General features: G+C 48.7%; 1 protein-coding gene across 1 annotated transcript; it reads right to left on the minus strand.

Moving 5' to 3' along the window:
• Nucleotides 1-3,025: 3,025 nt before the first annotated feature.
• SCD (stearoyl-CoA desaturase) lies at nucleotides 3,026-18,599 on the minus strand (the record flags this gene model as incomplete). Its single annotated transcript, XM_079536200.1, has 6 exons — nucleotides 3,026-3,225; nucleotides 4,410-4,642; nucleotides 5,793-5,998; nucleotides 8,865-8,995; nucleotides 14,804-15,080; nucleotides 18,573-18,599. 6 exons carry the CDS (start codon nucleotides 18,597-18,599, stop codon nucleotides 3,026-3,028), a joined length of 1,074 nt encoding a protein of 357 aa, XP_079392326.1.
• Between the last annotated feature and the right edge of the window lie 1,658 nt (nucleotides 18,600-20,257).

A 20,257-nucleotide genomic window follows, 5' to 3' on the forward strand; every position in this document is an offset into this window, starting at 1 on the left:
AACATTTTTATTATGAACAAATAAAATTTCAGATCAGCACAACCAGATGTCTGTTTCCATATTAGTAGAAATTATTTCAAAAAGTTTTTTTTTTTTTTTTTTCCAGTACACAAAACAGAGAGATACTACTATGCAGAAATCCCTAAGCTGTGAAAAATTGTATCCTACTCTCAAGTGACAGAGCTCAGGCAGCGTGCAGGTTCAGCTCTCCAGTCCTTCCCCGAGCACCCAACACTTGCTCTCTGTGATACCACTGGGATTGGGAATGGGCCTGGAAAGTGCTTCCTCCAGCATCAGTGTGCACATGGTGCGCTGCTGCCTCCCTCCCGCTCCCTGTGGACAGCGTGCAGCCCTGTGCAGGGAAACTGAGGCATGACATGACACTGTCCCAGATGGCACAGCAGGCAGGTGCTCACCTGGGCTCAGGGAACGGCTCTGCTGCCACCTCATCCGCTTCTACCTCTTACAGACTCATTTACAGTGAACATACAGACGATGCATCCAGGATACAAACATGCCACCAAAAATATATATATATATATATATCAAACAAAAGTCTACCTAAAATGTTCTATCTGTTTCTTAATCTAACAAAAATTTCTAACTCAAGTACATTCAAAATCACCTGCACCCACAGTTCAATGTAGGCAATTAAATAATTAAGAAACCCCTCAAATGTTCATAATTCAGCAAAAAAAAAAATTCCCAAAAAACCAACAAAACAAAAAACAGCAAACAGCTGTCAATACTTCTATGTATATTAAAGGAAGATTTAAGGCACCCAGAGATATTTGCCAATCCACCTTGGAAGTGACTGGGCAAACACCAGGACTGTTTGGTTACTGTTCCTCAGCTTCCACCCTAATTCCAAATTCTGGACCCAAATCAGCACTTGAAATTCAAAAGGAACCCTTGGTGTCAGTCAGGCCCTGCTTTCTCTGCTGGGAGGACGTGAGCTGTTGCAGCATGTCACGCACACTTATCTGCCACAGGGTATGTCGTGCCGCAGGCTGAGGGCACCAACAGCAAGTAATCGCTCTCCTCACCTTCCCCCCTTCACAGGACTGTCTGGAGCACCTCATCCTCTCTGGAGACTTTAAGGAGTTTACAGGGGTTTGGTGAAGGCAGCCCACAGTTGTAGAGCTAAGGGTGTTTCTCCCCTTTGACCCCAACAAAGCAGCAGGGCTGTAAGGATGTTGCCTTTAGTCTGGTGCCGCTACCTTTGGGATGCTGTGAGCTCCACGTCACAGCCCTCAGCTGGAGATCACATCAGTCCTGGTACCCCAGAGCAGAAGGGTCCTACTGATGAGCAGTGACAAGGATGCGGCAGGGAGGGGAAAGGAGAGGAGAGTCCTGAGCTAAAGAGAGTTACAGAGAGCATTGCAAAGCTGTCCTGGTTCCCACATTTCTCGGGGCAGCAAAGCTGCAGCAGCTGGCTGCAGGGAGGCTTGCCAGGCTGCTCTGTAGGGAGCGTGGCAAGGGGCCAGGCGGATGAGCTGCCCCCAGAACCAGGGGGATGCCGCCAATCTGCTCCAATGTTACCTCTTCCTGTCACCTCTTATGCTTTCCTCCCGTTCCATCCATGTGTTTAAGCAACATAATTGATACTATTGCTAAAACTAATTGCAAAAATAAAAGTGGATAATGGTGAGGGAAGCTGAGGAGGAAAAAAAAAAAAAAGCACATTCAGCCTGGTGAGGGGCCACTGTGCCCACGATCCAACTGCCTGAACTCCTGCTGCAGTCTGTGCAGCTTACAGGAAACAACACCCACAGGAACTTCTTTTTCCCAACACGCCCTTCAGCTGCCTGCCCACGCTGTCTCAGGCCTGGGTGATATAACCGACCTTTGCGCTGCCTCACCACCCGCGCTGCCTGCATAGCGGGACAGCAGCTTGTTCACCAGGCTGAGCAGCAGGCTGGCAGCCACAGGGGGCCAGGAAACAAGCTAAGGGGCTAAGGAGGAGCTGCGTTATCTTCCTGTGTTCTCTAGAGAGTGCATCCCCATCCCTCAGGGAGCTGGGGACTGCAAAACCCCCTCAGCTCCTTGCCATCTCGCTCCATCTCAGTGTTTGTCAGGCACTTATTAATCGAGAGCCCATGCAGAGGGAAAGACATGCTTTGTAGGTCTTCCAAGATGTCCTCACACCCTCCTGAGCACACAGGTGCTCCCTCGCCATACCAGCCATATCTCCTGTGTCCCTGCACCCAGACCCTGGGGCACACAGAGACAACAGGACATCTGTGGGGACACTGTTCCTCCAGCATGTAAAGCAGCTTAATACAGTGGTGAAGCTTTGGTTTACATCCTTCTCCCCCTCTCAGTTTTGGCACATCCTATTTGCTGGCAAAATCTTGGCTGCACCCAACAAAACCACCCAAGACCTGCCTGGAGCTCTCAGACACCTTTGGGGCTCTCCTCCCACCACCAGAGAGCTGAGAGGTGGGGAGGAGACCACTCCCCACACTCTGCACCCAACAGTAAGGGAAAGGGACAGGGCTGCTTATCCCAGACAGCAGTTTAGCCATGCCAAGCATCAGCAGCCCTTCAGAAAGGAGGGACAGAGGAAGGAGAGGTGGGAATTTTGGGGAGATGGTCACACTGACTTTGGCTTAACTCTTCAGCTGGATGGTATGGGCATCCCTCAGCACTGTGGTATGCAGAGGGCTGCAATGGCCCAGGCTGCTTCCCACCAGCTCCTCCACCTGGGGAGGCAGGGATGAAGTAAAGCAGAAGACAGGGCAGAGGAATTAGAAATGAGAACAAAAAGGGACAGGGGAGGGGGAAAGGGGTAGCCTGGTGTTACAGAGGCAGAGCTCCAGGTCTTAAATACATCACGTAAAATACACCATGGAGGAGGTTAAAACTCATTATCATTATCGTAAGCAAACTGGTAGCATTATTCAGTAGTTAGTAAACAGAACATTAAACCTTTGTCCAGCGTGTTCAGAGGGATCAGGAAAGGAGAAAGGGAGAAAAAGGAGGAAGGAGAGGTGTGGATGTGTGTGCAAAGGGGAGTAGGAACTCAGCCGCTCTTGTGACTCCCATCTCCAGTCCGCATTTTCCGGGCCAAGATGACCTCTTTGGAGACCTTCTTGCGATCGCTGGCCAGCCCCAGGAGGCACATGAGGTCGATGAAGGCTGTGGTTAAATTGAAGCGCCAGCCAAACTCACTGGTGGAGTAGTCGTAGGGGAATGTATGGTGGTAGTTGTGGAAACCTTCTCCTGCAAAACAAGACCAAGGAGAAGATAGGAAGAGCTCTAGGCTAGGGCCCCTTTTACTTGGCCCAAACACCACAGCCCTCCAACAGGCTCTGGATTGGTTCTAGGTTGCTCTCTCCTCTCAGCGCAGTTTTTCCTCTGTGAATTTGCCCCATTTCATTTGGAAATAGTCCAGCACTAGAGGAAGCCTGTGCTGGCCCAAAAGAGCTGATGACAGCCAGAGAGGACTTATGAGACTTTGGCAGAAAATGAGCATGCAGCCAGGAGCCTATAAAACTTCTTGTTCATAGACTGCACCAATAAATTGGGGGAATCCTAATGGATTTTCCTCTGCCACAATAAGACACCTTCTAGTATAGGTTGAGCTACCTGACAGACCTGCATCAAGTCCATGACAAACCAAGAGAGGCCAATTAACAGTCCTAACGCCAAAATCGAGAAGGTGTTTCCAGATGGGAGCAATGCAGAGAGACCTCTACTAAGCAATCTACATAAGCCAGTTATCCTCTGCTCTAGAGAGTGTTAAGGTGGGCTTCAATGCCCAATTACATTGCCTGGACTCCTGCTCCTACCCCCTGGCTCTCTGTAGTAAAAATCCCTCTCTACTAAAACCTTAAGAATAGGTCTTTTAGTGATGGAAATCAGTGCAGCAACTGTAATATACAGGGATGTACAGCAGCTGAGATTTGAGTTTAGGGGAACAGATATGGGCAAATGCTAGGATATACTTTCCTTGATTCTCAGAATTTGGGAAAATGCACAAGATCTGGCTTGTCTCATCTTCTAGTAGCCCCAGATCACTGGCCACGCTAAGAGCACATCCAAATACGCATCTGCTGGTTTTTAAGATGATAAATCTAAGAGAGATAAGCTGAGAATGCAGAACAAATTTTTTGGTCTGGTAAACAGGGCAGAGAGACCTTGGAGCAAGGTAAATAAAAAAACTGCTGTTGAGATAAGGAGGTGCTAAGTCTAACAGAGTCTTTTCCAGGCTGCAGAGAGGCTAGTGGAAGCTGATAACCCCACTGCCCTTATGTACTCACTGACTAGACCGGGAAACACGTCCACATACAAAAGCTGCAGGGCAGGAGAGGAATGATGTAGGGGAAATGAGGACACCTGGATTCACAGAAATCTCCATAAACAGCTGCAGCACCAGCAGTGAAAATCATGGATGCTGAACATACCTAGGGCCCCCACGCTGACCAGTGGGTTCTCCCGTGGGTTGATGTTCTGATCATACGGCCGATTGCCAAACATGTGAGCAGCACTGTTCACTAGCCAGGTGGCATTGAGCCCTAAGGTGTAGCGCAGGATGGCTGGAATGAAGAAGCTGATGATGATGGATTCATCCCAGAAGTACCAGGGCACTACAGTGGGCAGCGTGAAGCACAGCAACACCACCGATGGCTTGTAGTATCTGGAAAAGAAGGGACCAGGAGGAAACTGTTCAGTGGCAGATGCAGGGCTGGTTCAGTCCTCCCTTGGGAGATTTTTTTGTCTGAGTCATACAGGGAAAATCAAGTGCAGAAATATCTCAATGCTGAGTCCCATATATTTTACCCTGGGTGCACAGAAGCCCTTGCTGGAGACTTCCAAGTCTTACCTCTGAGCAAGAGATGTGGACTAAACTCCTGCCACACATATGTCCCAGCTACACATATGTAGAAATGTCCCCATCACAGTAAGTCCAGACACCAATTGCTGCCTTTTTCCCGATCTCCCATTTATCCCTTAGCTATGCTGGTCTCTATAAGGCAATGCCACATTTGCAGAAGGTTCCACGGAAAGTCTGTTCTCCAGCTCTGGCCAAGTGCTGCATCTCCTCCTTGCACTTGGCCCTGTCTGCCAATAACCCACAGACAAATGCAAGCAGAGGATGCTTGCCCTGTTCAAATAGCTGAGCATACTGGGTCTCTCACACTGGAAGGATAGGAGTAGGGGAAGCTGAGCCACTCTGGTGATCCACAAGCAAAATTCACAAAAAGTAGGAGAGCAGTCCTGGTGACAAGCTCATCTTCTCCAAAGGTGAGCCCCAGTACAGCCCCAGACAGATGACAGACACTCCACACAGAAGGCACAAATGAATCAAGACTGTCCTTAGTGACTGCCCCTCTCATGTCCCCATTTTCAACTCATCTTTCATCTCTTTCCAGCAGACCGATGGGAGGGTGGCAGAGGCATGACCTGGAACATGAACCACAGTTTCTCCAGGGATGGCCCAGAGGCACGCATAGGTGGGTTCTGGGCCAGCCCAGGCAGCAGGGGGATTGTGGGCAAGCAGGCATGAAAGTGGCTTGTGGTAAGAAACTCAGCCCATGAGTGAGGTGCTACAAGGCTGGAAGGTGAGAAAGGGGTGTGGGAGGGCTGGAACCCTGGCACCAGCTTCTAAATGCTTCCTATAGAAGAGGCACAGCTGACTTCTCACAGAGCTCATCCCATGGCAAAGCCTCAGGCAGACCAAGGACTCACATTCCTCACATGACATCCCACCTCCTTTCACAGTCCACCAAAGGAGCTCCCTAGCTCGCTTATGGGGTTCCCACTCTATCCCACACCCCACTACTTACCTCCGCTGGAACATCACCACTTTGTCAGCCTTTAAGTCACTCAGGTCCAGCTTCTGGCCCTTCTCTATGACATCTGGGTGTTTGCGTACCAGCAGCCAGCCGATGTGGGAGAAGAAGAAGCCCCGCATAGCATTGTGAGGGTCTGCATCTGTCTCAGAGAACTTGTGATGGACACGGTGGTCCCGGGCCCACTCATAGATGTCATTCTGCAAGGCAAGATGAGCAGAAACTTAGGGCTAAGGCTTGAGATGCTCCCTTCAAAGTTACAAAAGGGCCTACAAAATCCTGTTGACGTGAATGTGTATTAGTCGTTCTGTCTTTCTTTAGGATTTGAGGTTTTTGACTTTTAAAGCAGAGGTTGGATCTTCTTTGTTCTTTAGCATCGGCTTCTTTTTTCTTTTTAATTCTTTTACTCCCTTTTGTTGTTGTTTTTAATTAGTTAATTTTAGATCTTGGTTTGCACATCCTCTACAGCATCACAGACTTTGATTGGTTCTGTTTGTTCCCCCACCCCACAACACCCAGTCCTAACTGGCCAGTTCATGCCTCCTCCCTCACACAGCACGCACTGGTCTCTTGACCATGTCCCTAGAGCTGCCAGTAGGTATTGATCAACCTGCCCCTTCACTCTACAGTGACATTTTCCATGGGTCAGCCTGCCTTACTTTTCCTGGGATTGCCAAATCTGTTTGACTTGGGGGCAATCCTTTTTTTAAACTTTTTTTTTTTTTTTTAATCAAGCAATCTTAAAAGATTTAGAAATAAACACACAACTTCAATGAGAGTTACCAAAATTTGCCCATTCATTTTGAGCTAGGAAATCAATATGGTTTGAAAAATGTCAAAGCTTTCATCATTTGTATCACAAAACACTTGCTTTGGCCACTTTTAAGAATAGATTTCAATGAGCCTGTACTCATTCCTCTACAGCAAGATCTTAATTTGCTTAAAGCCATGTATTACAGCATCCTAGAAAGCAAGAAACAGATCTATGCACATCTCTATTTTCTCTGTTTCCTCTGTTAGAGGAGTCTCTGAGAGACTCCTTAATCTCATTACAAACATAGGGCTTCTATGAACTTCTATGCCTTCTGCTGGAGGTAGCAGGCACAAATCTGTAGAGAGGCCAGGCCTTCAAGCTAGAGCACAGTACTATTTTGTCTTTCACACCACCTGTACAAACACATATCAGAGATTTCAAGGCAGAAAACTCAGAATCTTGATCCAAACTTTAGCATATCTCTTTTCTACTGATCTTAGCTTGGGACCAGTCCTAGCTGCAACCTTGACTTTCTTAGGTCAGCAGGCGAAGCTTCAGAGAACCCTCCCTCCTTGGCAGTTTCCAGCTTATAGGCTATAACCAGAGGAGCTTCTGCTGCACTGCAGCTATCTGGTCTTCACAATGGAAGAGCCAGATAGGGCTCAAATTCTCTGAAACCAGAAGCCGCAGGTCTTTGATCAGCTGACAGGCATTCTCTGGAGGACCTCAGATAAGACAATCTATGATCTTTTCTGGCTTGAATAGTTACAAGTCTGATTTTAGAGCTGCTGTCAACAACAGGAATGAGGTAAATTGCAAATAAACTTTCTCTTGATCTCGTTGAGAGTAACTATTAAAAGAAAAAACTCAAGAGGAATGGTATTGAATTTTCAGTAAAACTTTGGATTAGTTCCTATTGAAGCTGGAATATCTGTCTGTCTCTTATCTTTGTCTATTCCCCATAGCAATAACTCAGCAAATTCTTTCCCTCTTCTGCCCTACAACCATGTGAAGGATGGTCTTTGTATGGGACTGGCCAATGCACAGCAACCCAACTCATTCCCATGCTGAGTACTGGACCAGTAGCTGGAATCAACAGCTTGGTCTTTCCTCTTCTTCATGAAAAACTAATTTGGTGCTAACAGAGAATAGGAAAGTGAATGGTGTTTTAGAAACTTTTTCAAGACTGGAGAAAACATTCCCTCCCTTTTCTGATTACACATCAACGATTATATCCTCTATGGCTGCACAATGAACAAAGTGAGACAGTGGCTCTAAAATAGCTGGTCCACTTGGGCTTTACCCTTCTCCCCACACCTCAGCTGGAAAATTACTTAAGGGCAAAGTACCAGCACTTTTCTGTGCACCTTCTTCCAGCAGAAAGTGCTACAGCCTGCCATACAACCCACTACTTCCTACACAGTAGCTATCCTGTATGAAGTCCTCTCTAGTACAGCTGGAGAATGGAGTTCCATTAGAGCTGCTCCACAGCAATAAACAGGAGGGACTGATAATTTTTCTATGCCAATTCAATTAGGGTTTTCACTCTAACTTCTTCAGGGCCATCTCTGCTACTTCATGCAGTCCCTAAGGACTGCCCTGCTTGTTTGCTTTTGCAGATGATGAAGTGCTCTCATGAGTGATTAGGCAATATCCTGAGGAGTTTATCAGCTGCCTCCAAGTCAGTTGGGCCACTCAGAATGGGCCCAAGCCTCTCTCCTTGAAACATCACTGCTCTGGGATGACTCTCTGCAAGCCAGTGGCAGGACTTCAAATCAGGGTTGTTCCTCACAGTCACTATTCCAAAATCAAAGAAGCCTACCCCTAAATGCTCAAGTGCTTGGTCTTTCTGCAGCAGTAGATTCCACAGCCTTGCTCCCCAGTCTGTGCAGATGTGCCCCCCTCTTTTCAGCAGTGCAGAAAGAAGAGGATGAGGCCACTCAAATAGCAGGAGAGCACTTGGCACATCCACACCTCCTTCACAGATCCTCCTAAGGCAAGAACTGGAGAATGTACTTGAGGGAAGCGTACATTCCTGCTTTGGAGAGCTTTCCTACCCCTGACCTTGGTGAGTAGTCCTTCCCCATCTCATTAGCAAGGTTCATCTCACAGTTACCCTCTGAAGGGGCAATGTGAAGGCAATGAGATGGACTTCAGCACCACAATGTTAGATGGAAAGGGTAGGTTACTTGCTAACAAAAGGCAGTAGGAGAGAGGAACCGGTCATCATCTTGTGCCCTGTATCTGAAACACAGACTCAGGGGAGCACTTCTTTCTGAGGACTTGTTTTCACACAAGGTGCAGGTGCTTACCTGGAAGGCCATTGAGTTTGCAATAGTCAAGAAGATCCGCAGGGGCAGTGAGGCTTTGTAGGATCGATGGCTCCAGAGGCGGTGAGATCCAGCTGTTATCCCCAGTGCACTCAACACAAAACACAGAATGGCTGGAGAGGAAATGAAAGCATTGGAGCAGTTAGAGCAAGTCAGCCTGCACCACAGTTTCAGGCAAAGCAACAGAAAGGCAAACCTTCCCCCAAAGCTGTGTATTCAAGAGAAGAACCCATGGAAAGCATATACTAGGGCAGTAATGTATCAACTTGAGAGTGCAGTTACTTGAGTACAAAGCATTTTCCCTCATCAGATAGGCTTGCTCTGGGAGGAAGAGAGGTGCATCTAACAGATGCGTCTACCAGGGAGTGGCTTCCCCCGTTCCTCCCATATTTCCCAATCAAAGATTTCACTTCCCTATCTCACCTGTTGTCACTCTTTTGCATTCTTTTAACCTAAAGGTAGTAGATTATCTTAGAGTTATTTAGGAGGGCAGCTCAAGCCCATAGTTAGGCTTCTCTTCTGCTCCCTTCCTTAGTCTGAGCTGGCTAGAAAAATATCTAACCTACCAATCTAATGGGAGCTCTAGGAGAAGAGACATTTCCTGCTTTCCCAAAAGGTAACTCCATCATTGGCAAAAATTTGCAGATTTCAGCCAATTCACTTAATCCTGCAGACAGCTCCTTATTCCTAGAAGTAGGCCCATTGATAATGATCACCAGTACACTTGACAGTACCATTCATTCCAGCCAAATGGATCTTACCAAGCTTATCTTTAATTCAGAAAATGCTTTGTTAGTAACATGACTAAAATCAGTTCCTTCATTCAGATAATCCAGGGTTTTGACTCTGATTTGAATAATATCAGACTCTGCAGTAACAACTAAACCCACTTCTGGATGTTGCAGACACTTCCTATTAGTGGTAGGAGTGTGACACACCATCATTCTCCCTTGGGCAAAGGCTGCTATGCCCTGCAAAGCAGATTTCATAAAACCTCTGGGTAACCTACTGTGCACATCTTGGCAGCTGAGGTAGATTTCCAAGAATGACAAGCAGTTTAAACCAGAGCTGAGAGCAATACCTCTCCAACCTCTACATACTCTATGAGAAACACCAAACAGGGAGTCCATAGAAAAAAATACAATGGTGGCTTGCAGTGGATGTTGGATCAAGGATGTAGGGGGTAACTTGCTAGGAAAGTAGCCCAGCTCCCCACTGTGGGGCAAGAAAGTGTGAGTTAAGGGTGAACTGGGCATGGAAATGGAACTGTGCAATCTTTCATCATCTTTAACGGTGCTAGAAAGTAAATACCAGGTTAGGTGAGTACAGGCCCTATTTATAGGCTAAGCTCAGGCGTCCCTTTCTCTCACATGCTGTCCTGCAACTAACTGTAACTCCATGCTGCCTTGCATCTTGCCCACATACAATAACTGTACTTTATCTAAGGAGCAGAAGTGTGCTGTGGGAAAGGACCTGGTTATCTGGCTATGCATATATGGCACACAGACTGAAAGAAACCTGAACTCTTCCTGGGGGCTATTAGCTCTGTCAGACATGTACGTTATGACCGTGATAAATGGAACAGGAACAGGACATGGACAATCAAAAAAAATGTTGGTGAACAGAGGAATCAGTACCCTGATGATTCAGGGGGTTCATCCCCCTGAACAGATGACTATGACTTAGGGAATGAGCATCTTGCAGGGAACGAAGAAGAGCTTCTCCAAGATCACTCATTAGGATGGGAATTGGAAAGGAAACAGGGAAAGTGAGATGAAGTAGCCTAGGCTTTCATAGCTGCCCTGTCACGCTCCCCCAAATGAAGGACTGAAGAACTCCATCAACTGAGGTTTCAGCGTCATGTTCAGTACCATGACATGACTGTGGCTTTGCAGTATAGAATATCCAGAAGACACTGTATTTGCAGCATCCCAGGTGATGTTGCCAATGACCCATTCAAATGAAATACAAAGAATTATGACCACTGGCAGTAAAGTGCACTCAGCAGCCCAAAAAAATGAATCAAAAAACATTTCAATTCAGTTCTGCTTATATGACTCAATAGCCTCTACCTCTTTGCGGCTCAGACTGAGACCTCAAGTTATGATGGGAAGCCAGGAATGTGCTAAAGGCATTGTCACCTGCATTCAGCCATCAAGGATGTTTACATGAAGAGCTGTCCCTCCTCCCACAGGTGTCCTTGGGCTTCTGCTTAGAGGGACGGAGGGAAAGCTACAGCTCTAGATTGTTTTCTGTTTGCTTCCCAGTCCAACCTAGCCAGGTTGTGAGGATAGCAAACAGTTGCTGCTCTCGGGAGAAATGAATCAATAGTAAGGAAACACATGCAGGCAGCATAAGGGGAACAGTGTTTAGAAGGAGCAATAGGAGCTGCTGTTGCTAAACTTTAACTTCCTTGTCTGGCAAAGTCAGAACTTCCCCTCTGCACTCAGCAGAGAAGCACCGTTGCCTGCAAATTAAGCCTGGAGAGGACACTAGGAGAGGTGCTGCCCGTAGCAGGCTCAATGGGAAAGCAGAATCAGACTTCTATAAACATTTTGCTGGAGATTTTCAGGCTGTCTGTTGCCTAAATTATCCAGCAAGATTATGGTTCAGAAAAGTATCAATCCATATTTCTGCCACCGCTGCAAGGAGTCGGGTCATCAGGGGTTAACACAACTATCACCATCTGATGTACCTGAGGGCCAGGAAGACAACATGCAAATCATGTTTTGGAAGAGTGAGTAGTGAGAAACTGTCCATCCCCTTTGCATCCATCCCTTCCAGAATCAGTCTGGCAAAGGAAACAAAATCTGCCCACAATCCCTAGAAATAAATTGTCTGGACCAGATTTTGTCAAGTGTAGAGAAGACAGTAATTAAAAAGGGGAGCCAGCAAGAAAGCCATAGCACTGGAAGGGCTCAGAAAGCTTTAAATATGGTGAGCTTTCACCTGATCAACAATCCCAGCTCGTTCTGGGAAGCTCTGTACCAGAAAGAGATCAGGGGATACAATGCACACAGCAATGCAGAACAGCAAACAATGATGAAGGCAGGGCTCGAGAGCTTGGGAGACAAAGAGGAATTAGCACACAGAGAAATGAAAACAAAAGAGGACACAGTCACCAATATAACTGGTTTCAGAGGGACAGAAACATCAAGGAGACATTGGCCTAGATGAAGAGGATACAAGCGGAGGATTGCTCCTTATAAAAAATACAGTAGGGTAGATCAGCTACCTGACACAATAGAGAACATCTGGGACCACAATGATTTTATGTTACATGCACATAGCCTCAGGAAGGAATGATCTAAGCAAAGAAACAAACAAAAAACAACAGCTCCAAAACTACAACTGGGAGAGCTGCTCTGCCATGAGCCCATGGCTTGTGGACAAGTCCCTGATATTCTGTCTTTGTGTGTCAAAGGGGAACTGTTGTCCTTTCCTTGCTGGAAAGGTAACAGCAAGACTATGAGATAACAGTTACAGAGGCTCTCTACGCCCCTTCAAAAAAAGGTAGTGAGCTGAGACAAGAACAGTGCAAGAGAGAGCAAGGAGCCTTGTTGAGAAGTCAAATTTATGAAGGAAGCATCCCAGCCCCAGAGAATGTGCTGGAAAAGCCTTGTCTGGCCTGCAAAGTGAGAGAAAGGATGGTCCTTTTCCAGAGGATGTGATCTAGGACAGGGAGCTCTCTGAAGCCACCGCAGCTGCATTAACACAGGACGGATCTTCAGCTATCCCAAAACAATGCAGTTCCTCAAATTCCACATTCTTCCCTTCCCATGACACTTGTCACTCCAGAAGCCACTGAGGAATCATGCAGTGCCTCACAGTGGCTGGACAGCCACTGGTACTTCACATCAGAGCTGGCTGAGGAAGAGGAGTGACTGGGGTCAGAAAAAAAAGCAGGGCAGATTCCCAAGAAGTGCCATAGTATGCCATACAGGCATCCTGAACAAGCACATGGTTGCAAGGACACTGCCTCACAGACCATTTTGAGGATAAGATGGGGCTCAGCAGAGTGCAAGGCATCATTTACCTTCTGAATGGAGATGCTCAAGCCCACCTGTGTATCTCGGGAGAGCTCCAGGAGATGGGTTGGATGGATTGGAAATAACAGCACATCTCAGCAGACATTAAAATAGTAGGCCCAGCTCAGCTTCACCCTCCTCCTTGCTGTAAAGCCGAAGCTGTTTGGGTGGGGGTTAGATGACTCGGGCTGCCAGTACGCTGCTGTGAGACAGGTCAGCAGCTCCTGCCTGCAGCCAAGAGCTCGGGAAGGGGACACCCCACCACACAGACAGCCCAGAAACACTCCTCCAATGTTGTGCTAAGGCTGCATGTCCTGCCAAGCCCTGCCAGCCCCAGGGAAAAATGCAGCCTGTCCTTGAGGCCTGTCAAGTTTTCACAAGGGAAAGGCCAGCAACGTTTTCTTTCATAACATCCCTGTGAAAGGCCATGCTGACAGTGTGGGAACAGAGAACACTGCCTCTGTTTCTGCAGATGATGTAGCCAGACTCTTGAGTCCTGTGGCATCCAGTGGGCTCATCCCCAGGCGTCTTACTGTGAGATGCTTAAGTAGTTGGGGAAGCACAAAGTCTGGCAGCCTAGGGGGCCATCTCCTTACCAGATGCAATGCTTATAGCTCACAGCTGTCAGGGTGACAGACTGAGAGCATGTCCCAACCCGGGTCCCATCCAGCAGGGGCAGCAAGACAGTGCAAGAGACTTCAAGAGGACCTCACTGGGGCCTGTCCTCCTGATGGCCAGAATGCTGCTCCCACCAGAGTACTTCACAGGGACACTGCTGAAACTAAAAGCACTGCTGCCATTCCAGCATGTCTCTGAATATGACTGGGGCTTCCCATTTCAGGATGCTCTGCTTCACAGAAAGGCAAGGGCTGGATGCAATCTCTAGAACTCCCCACTGGGAACGGTTTGGCTTCTTGAACCCTTTGGAAGGTCATATAAAGCCTCATGGAAAGTGAGGCTCCCCAGCAGCTTGGGCCTCAGTCCCAGCTGTCTTTCAAGCAGTCATAGAAGTTTGGTTCTTGCTCAGGGATAGGTCTCAGAAAAAAAGGAGCTTCTCCTAGCTACCTTCTGCTTGGTTGTGCTTTCTATTGGAATTCGCTGCCTGGAGAGCTGCTTTTTTATTTTTTGAAAGCTGTCACACTTAATTCTGGGATGATGGAGGCTAATTGTGTTCTCATAAGAATGATACAAGAATAAACTTCTACCCTTAGCACAACTGTATTTTGTCTTTTTCCCCTCACAAACACATGGAGTATCTGTAGACTTACATAGGAATGGTTACTTTGGGCAACAGCCTCTCACCAAATTCCCTATATCTTCTATTCCCAGCCACTCCTGAATGGGCTCTTGCTAATATCTTTCTTTCTAACTTTCCAGGACTGTCATTGTGCTCCATCAAATGTTTTCTGTGCTTCACCTCAGAAGGCGCTGTATTCAGGTGTGTCTTACTCCAAAGTCTAGCAGACTAGAATCGCTTTGTCTAAAGATCTTTTTTTTTCCCACTCAGCATCAGGACTGTTCCTGTAAGGGTTGGATACTCCAGAAGATTGGGCCCCTACTTCTGCCAGTTCCTATAGTAAATGCCTGCCAGGCAGAGGACCTCCATGAGCCAGCAAGGATGCAGTACTGAAGCACGAGGAAAGTTCCTCTCTCTATCTTATCTAATGCCCTTGCAGAGGTTTGCTCTTTAATCATCCAGGCAGTCCCTGTCAAATCCTCCTCCCTCAAAGGAGACACTTGCTAGTGTTTCCTAGCTTGCTATGAAGCTGGCTGAGCATCTTCTAAAAGAAGACCTCCACTTACTTTTCCTTCTTGAATCCTGGAGAGAAAAAAAAATCCCACCCAACAACCATGTTTGCAGATTTTGAGAAACAAGCAGAGAAATGTGCTTACCCCATGCCAGGGTCTGGATCTTTGCAGAAGGGATCATCGTCAGCCCGATTATGGCCCCTAGATGCAGCAGGCTCATGAGGATTATATTCCTCCAGACGTATCGCAGAGGGGGCTTGGGGCCTTCCTTCTCACGGTAGGTTTCATCAAAGAGATCATCTACCATGCCTCGTTCTGCTGCCAAGGTGTCATGATCAAGTAAGTCTTTCTCCACAGCAGCATTCCCGTTCTTGGTCACCCGTGAGGTGACAGTGGTGGTGCTGGAAGCTGAGGAGAACTCCTTGGAGAGATGGCAATGGATGTGTTCAAGAAAGGGAAAAAGGGAAAACAAGACAAGAAATCGGTGGTTACAAATGCAAGAATGTAGTGATGGTCTGTGAAAAGGAGAGGGCTTTTTCTTTCTGGGGAGAGGAAGGGAATGGTGGAAACCATGCAAAAAGTAAACAAAAACACTTGAAAGCCAGTATTTTCATCTATCAGTGGTTTGGTGAGTTCTTTTGCAGGCTGCAAGGATTTTTATTTTCCTCCAGTATTATAAGTGGGCGGTTTTAAGGTGGGCTTTCAGTCTGGCCTTGTACGCAACCAGACAAAAATAAAAGAAATCTTGCAACAAACAAAGAGATGGGGGAGAAATATGATCTGAAATACGATTTTTTTTTTAAATCGTCAGGCTTCTCCCAACCTCCAATGTCTTTGTGTTACCCCAGTAGGGATCACAAGGTAACGGCAGACTTTTCCTTTGGAAAGCCTCTTTGTGTCCCCATGCCTCCCCATCCCGGCTGGGATGCAACAGGACCTCTCGCCTACACACCAGTCAGCCCCACAGCCCCTGCTTCACAGCTGCTGTTGGGCTCCTTATCCCTCTCACTCTTTACCAGGCAAACTGAGGCACTGGAAGGCAATCCCATGAGCTGAGACCACCAATGCAAGGACAGGAAGGTATAAGAAGTGAGCTCTTTGGATCTGGCTCCCGGCTTTCTCCTGTAACCATGACACAACATTCCCTCTCCACATGCTTGTTTTCCCTGGCACAGTAACAGCCCGCCCGAGCAGGCACGCATGACGAAAAGAGCAGGCAGGACTGACCCTCATGAAACAGGTCACTGAACCCTGAATCACCCATTTCCACCTCCATCCTGACAGCTGCGTGTTTGCTGGCGCTCGCACCCCTTCCGCAGGCCTGAGCCCAAGTGCACGCCTGGGCCTGACCCGGAGATGCTGTGCACGTGGGCTGTGGGTGGTGGGGGTGTGCTGCCCAGCCCTGACTCCATGCCTGGGGGCCGTGGGCTGCGCAGCACAGAGGGCTGGGAAGCAACCCAGAGGGAGCAGGAGAGGCCATGGCTGAGCTCAGAGCCTGCAGCTGCGGGGCTCCCTTCTGAAGAGAAAGCTCTCCCGAATTAAAAGCAGACTGAACCCTGGGCAGCCAGGATATATGAAGGACCACCGCTCCGCCATGGCCTAGTTTCCTGAGGGAAGTATTCAAATCAGGCCAGGCAGCTTACATGGCCACTCCAACTCCTCCCTTTCCCGAGGGCAGAAACTAGAGGGTTACAGGCATACCTTCCTATGGGGAGGAGTTGGCAAATCCAGGAGATTCCTCACATCTGGGAAGTGTAACATTGCTAGGCAGGGAGCCCTCTAAGCTTTTCCTTCCACAACTGAACATACCCTAGCTAGAAAAAGATAAACCCTAGATGCTGCTGAGCACCCTGCTGCTCCCAGTGTGCCCAGGCACCGCTGTGCTGGGACCAGCCGCCCCCTCATCCCAGCCACTGGCCAACCCTCCCTGCTTCTCTAATTAATGTCACTCTGAGGGTGTGATACTCCAAGCTGCTGGAGAATTCAGAGGCAATCCCGCAAGAAGAGCTGTGAGAAATGGCTTTTCATCCAGAGATTAGGCAAATAAAAATCCTGCCCATTCCAAAGTGTCAGATATTCTCATCTGACATTTTGGCAGGAAGGCACAGTTTTCTTCCTTGGCTGGAAGACAATAAACCAAAAAGACCGAAGACTTGTCTATGCAGGAAAAATTCCCAGCAGAGATCTGGTGGTATAATTAGACGGGTAATACTCCCCATATGGACATGCTGCTTCCACAATAAGAATCTGAGGTTGGAACTGCATTTTTCTCCTCTGTGATAGATTATGTCACAGTCAGAGTTACATAGGAGGAGGGAGAGTACAAAGAAAACAGCAGAGAAGAAAAAAAAAAAACTTCTTACTGTGTTGCAGTAGACAAGTGAAGAATTTTACCAACATACTTTTGCTGCTAGAATTATACTGATATAATCAAACAGGTCATTTCTCACATGTAAACTAACCTTAAATCAAAAGGACCATAAAACGGCTGTGAAACAGCTCCATCGTTACAGACCTGGTGGAAAGGATTGGGATTGGAGGAGGGAGGGAGAAGTGAGCAGCTCTTTAGCTGGAGACCAGGGAAACCAGGAGGAAAAAAAAAACCCACAGATTTTTATCCTTTCATGGCTACCATGACTCCTGCGGCTCCCACCAAGGAAAATGGGACAGGAACCGATCTGGGGTCTATAGCTGAGAGAGGGAGAGCATCAACTAAATCATCTTTGTGAGCTCTCCCTCCTTTCTGAATGACTTTGCAGCTCTCATGTGCACAACAGATGTGCTCTCCATCTCCACGCCCCCCCACGTACCCTACCAGCATCAAACACTGCATAGGTGATCCTGGCAACCAGCCAGCTGCAGCTCCAAGGTTTTAGCCCAGGGCCCCCAGGGCACTGAATCTCAGGTCCCGTGTATTTTAGTACGTCCAGTGTGATCCAGGGACAGGATTCTTCCCAGCCTCCAGGATATGCCCCAAAGTACACGTCAAGAACAAGGAACGTGGTCTGAGCACACTGTCCTTGGCATCCATTTCAGGTGGTGAAAGGAATATAATTATTTACATCACACCATCCCTGGAAGGTCATAACACCTGCACAAAAGGATGGGAAGAGCCACCACGTGCTGGTGACAGGCGAGGCAGGGGGCCGTGGTTTACCTCCCATTCCTCAGCACAGGCACAATGGGGAAGGATGAGAATGTGAGAGCAGGAGTACAGGATCAGCCCCTGCACCCCTGGGGAGTGTGACGGCCGGGAGGCAAACAAACAAAAAAATAAATAAAATCTCAAATGTTCTCTAACTCCACATATCTTCCCAGTGCCGGGTTGTTATTCAGGCTGCCTTCTGCCAAAAATGGGCCGTCTCCCCATTGTATGTTTGCTCGGCTTTGGCAATGCAGACACAGCCATTCATTTCATCTGGGCAGCTGGCCGCTTTCACCTTGCGTCTGTCCTAGAGACGCTCCCTGCTGCAGTACTTGTTTTAAAAACGCTGCGAAGCGAGAGCCCTTTCTTTTCGGAAAATGAATAATAAATACAAGCCACAGCCAGAGCGCTCCACTCCCCAGATCCCCACGACCTCATACCGCAAAGGACTTATCCCCTGCTAGCAGCTTTGGATGGATGTTTTGAAACAAGCCCGTATTTCACGCTCAGTATATTCGAGATCGTTCCCCCCTCGCCAAAGCCTCTCCGGGCGCTGCTCCCAGCGGCAGATGCCGCCGTTTCATTCACTGTCTCCCGACGGAGGCTGAGCGATGCCCTACGAGCGCAGCGAGCGTCTTCGCCTCCCGGCCGAGAAGTGGCCCGCGCCGCCACGCACATACGTGTGCCGCGGACACGCGTGGATGCCAGGGCCGTTCCCCTGAGCAGGGAACAGGACGGGGCGAGGAGCGGACAAAGCCCTCCTCTTACCTCCTCCTGTAGCAAGTGCGCAGGCATGTGGCTGCCGTGTCCCTGTCCCTCGGAGGCGGTGCGCGAATGTCCCCGGTGGCGGCGGCTGCTGCGGGACTCTGGTTGCTGTCGGCCCCTCGCCGGGCGAGTTGTGCGGCTGGAGAGGCGGATGCGGAGGTATTTAAGCGGGGCCGGGCTCTCGGCACCCCGGCCTCCCTGTGACCCTCTGCCCGCTGCGAGATGCGTGGGGTCAGCGCGACGGGCGGCGAGTAGCAGCAGGGGCTTGGCTCTCGGCGTGCCCGGGAGGGGAGGCGGGGCGGGCCGGGGGGCGGGAGGAAAGATGCTGAGGAAGAGGAGGATGGCGAGGGCCAGGCTCTCGCATGATGCCTGGCTATTTTTTTTTTTCTTTTTTTTTTCTTTCCTCCTTTTTTTTTTTTTTTTTTTTTTTTTTTTCTCCTTCTTTTTCCTCCCCCTCGCGAGCCGATTGGCTGCGGGAAATTTGGTGCCACCTCGACTTGCCCTCGCCATTGGTTGCTCGCAATCTGCTGTTCGCTCCCCGCGGCGCGCACCCTGCGCGGGTCTGCTGCCGGCGCGCACCGCGGTTCGGCGCACTGCTCTGCTCTGCCCAGCTCTGCTCTGCCCAGCTCTGCTCCGCGCGGGGCTCCGCGGAGCAGCCGCCCCCGGCACCAGGGCTGCGCGGAGCGAAGCAAGAGCGGAGCGGGGACCCTTACCTGGGCCAGCGAATTGGAAGGAAGGAACTTCATTGTCAAGCAGCTGCTCTGTACTGGGAGCTCTATAGAGAGATTTATGTATATGTATTGAAATTGTATGGGGTTTTTTTGTGGAGAAAAGCACATTCACAACTATATGTCTGGATCCACATGTATATTTGTGTAGGGGTTTATCTTGATATACACAGTCTGGAAAACGTTGGCTATAACCTTTAAAATGAATCCTGGGCATTTTCCACCAGCAAACAGTTCTTTCTGGTGGAGGGCGGAAGAAAGGGAAAAGAAATGAAAAGCTCAGTCTGGTATCAGCCAGTTTCCGTAACAACGTTCTCACCAGCCCCAGTAACAGAACCTGGACTTCCTTGTTGCTGGGGTTCTTTACCAGGGGGACATTTCCCACTAAAAGTGAAGAAGGCCCTCCAGCTGCTGCCTTCCTTGTGGCAGAGCTGAGGCAGCTCTCTCCAGTGCCATCACCCCAACTGCAGTGTGCCCCATGTTCAGGCAGCGCCCACTCCTCCTCACACAGGACTCACAGTGGAACAGAGACATCAAAAGCCATGTCGAATTGTGCCCGTATCCGCTGAGCCATATCCTGCCTAGGCAGCTATCTCTCAGCAAAGGAGCCGACCAAACGAGGTGCGGATGGACAGCCACTTTGTTGCGGAGTCAGTCCATCCCCGGGGCTGACCCAGCTCCCGTACAGTGGGGCTGATTCAGTGGCAGCTGTCAAAAGTGAGCTGCATTGTAATCACTGGGAGGGAAAAGTGACAAAGAAAAATAACAGCAGCTCAGTTCTCTGTATCCAGAGGTGGCTGGCAAAGGGGAAAAAATGTGTCTCTCCTTTTTCATCTCGCTGTGATGGATGAAGAGGTCTGAGAGGGGTCTGTGTTTTAGTTTCACATTAGAAAATCAAGTCTTGCCTACTCTCAGACACAACATTGAAAGAGAGAACCCACAACAGAAGATGTTCCTAGA

This window comes from Tetrao urogallus, assembly GCF_951394365.1.
Source record: "Tetrao urogallus genome assembly, chromosome: 5".
In the NCBI taxonomy this organism is placed as follows: domain Eukaryota; kingdom Metazoa; phylum Chordata; class Aves; order Galliformes; family Phasianidae; genus Tetrao; species Tetrao urogallus.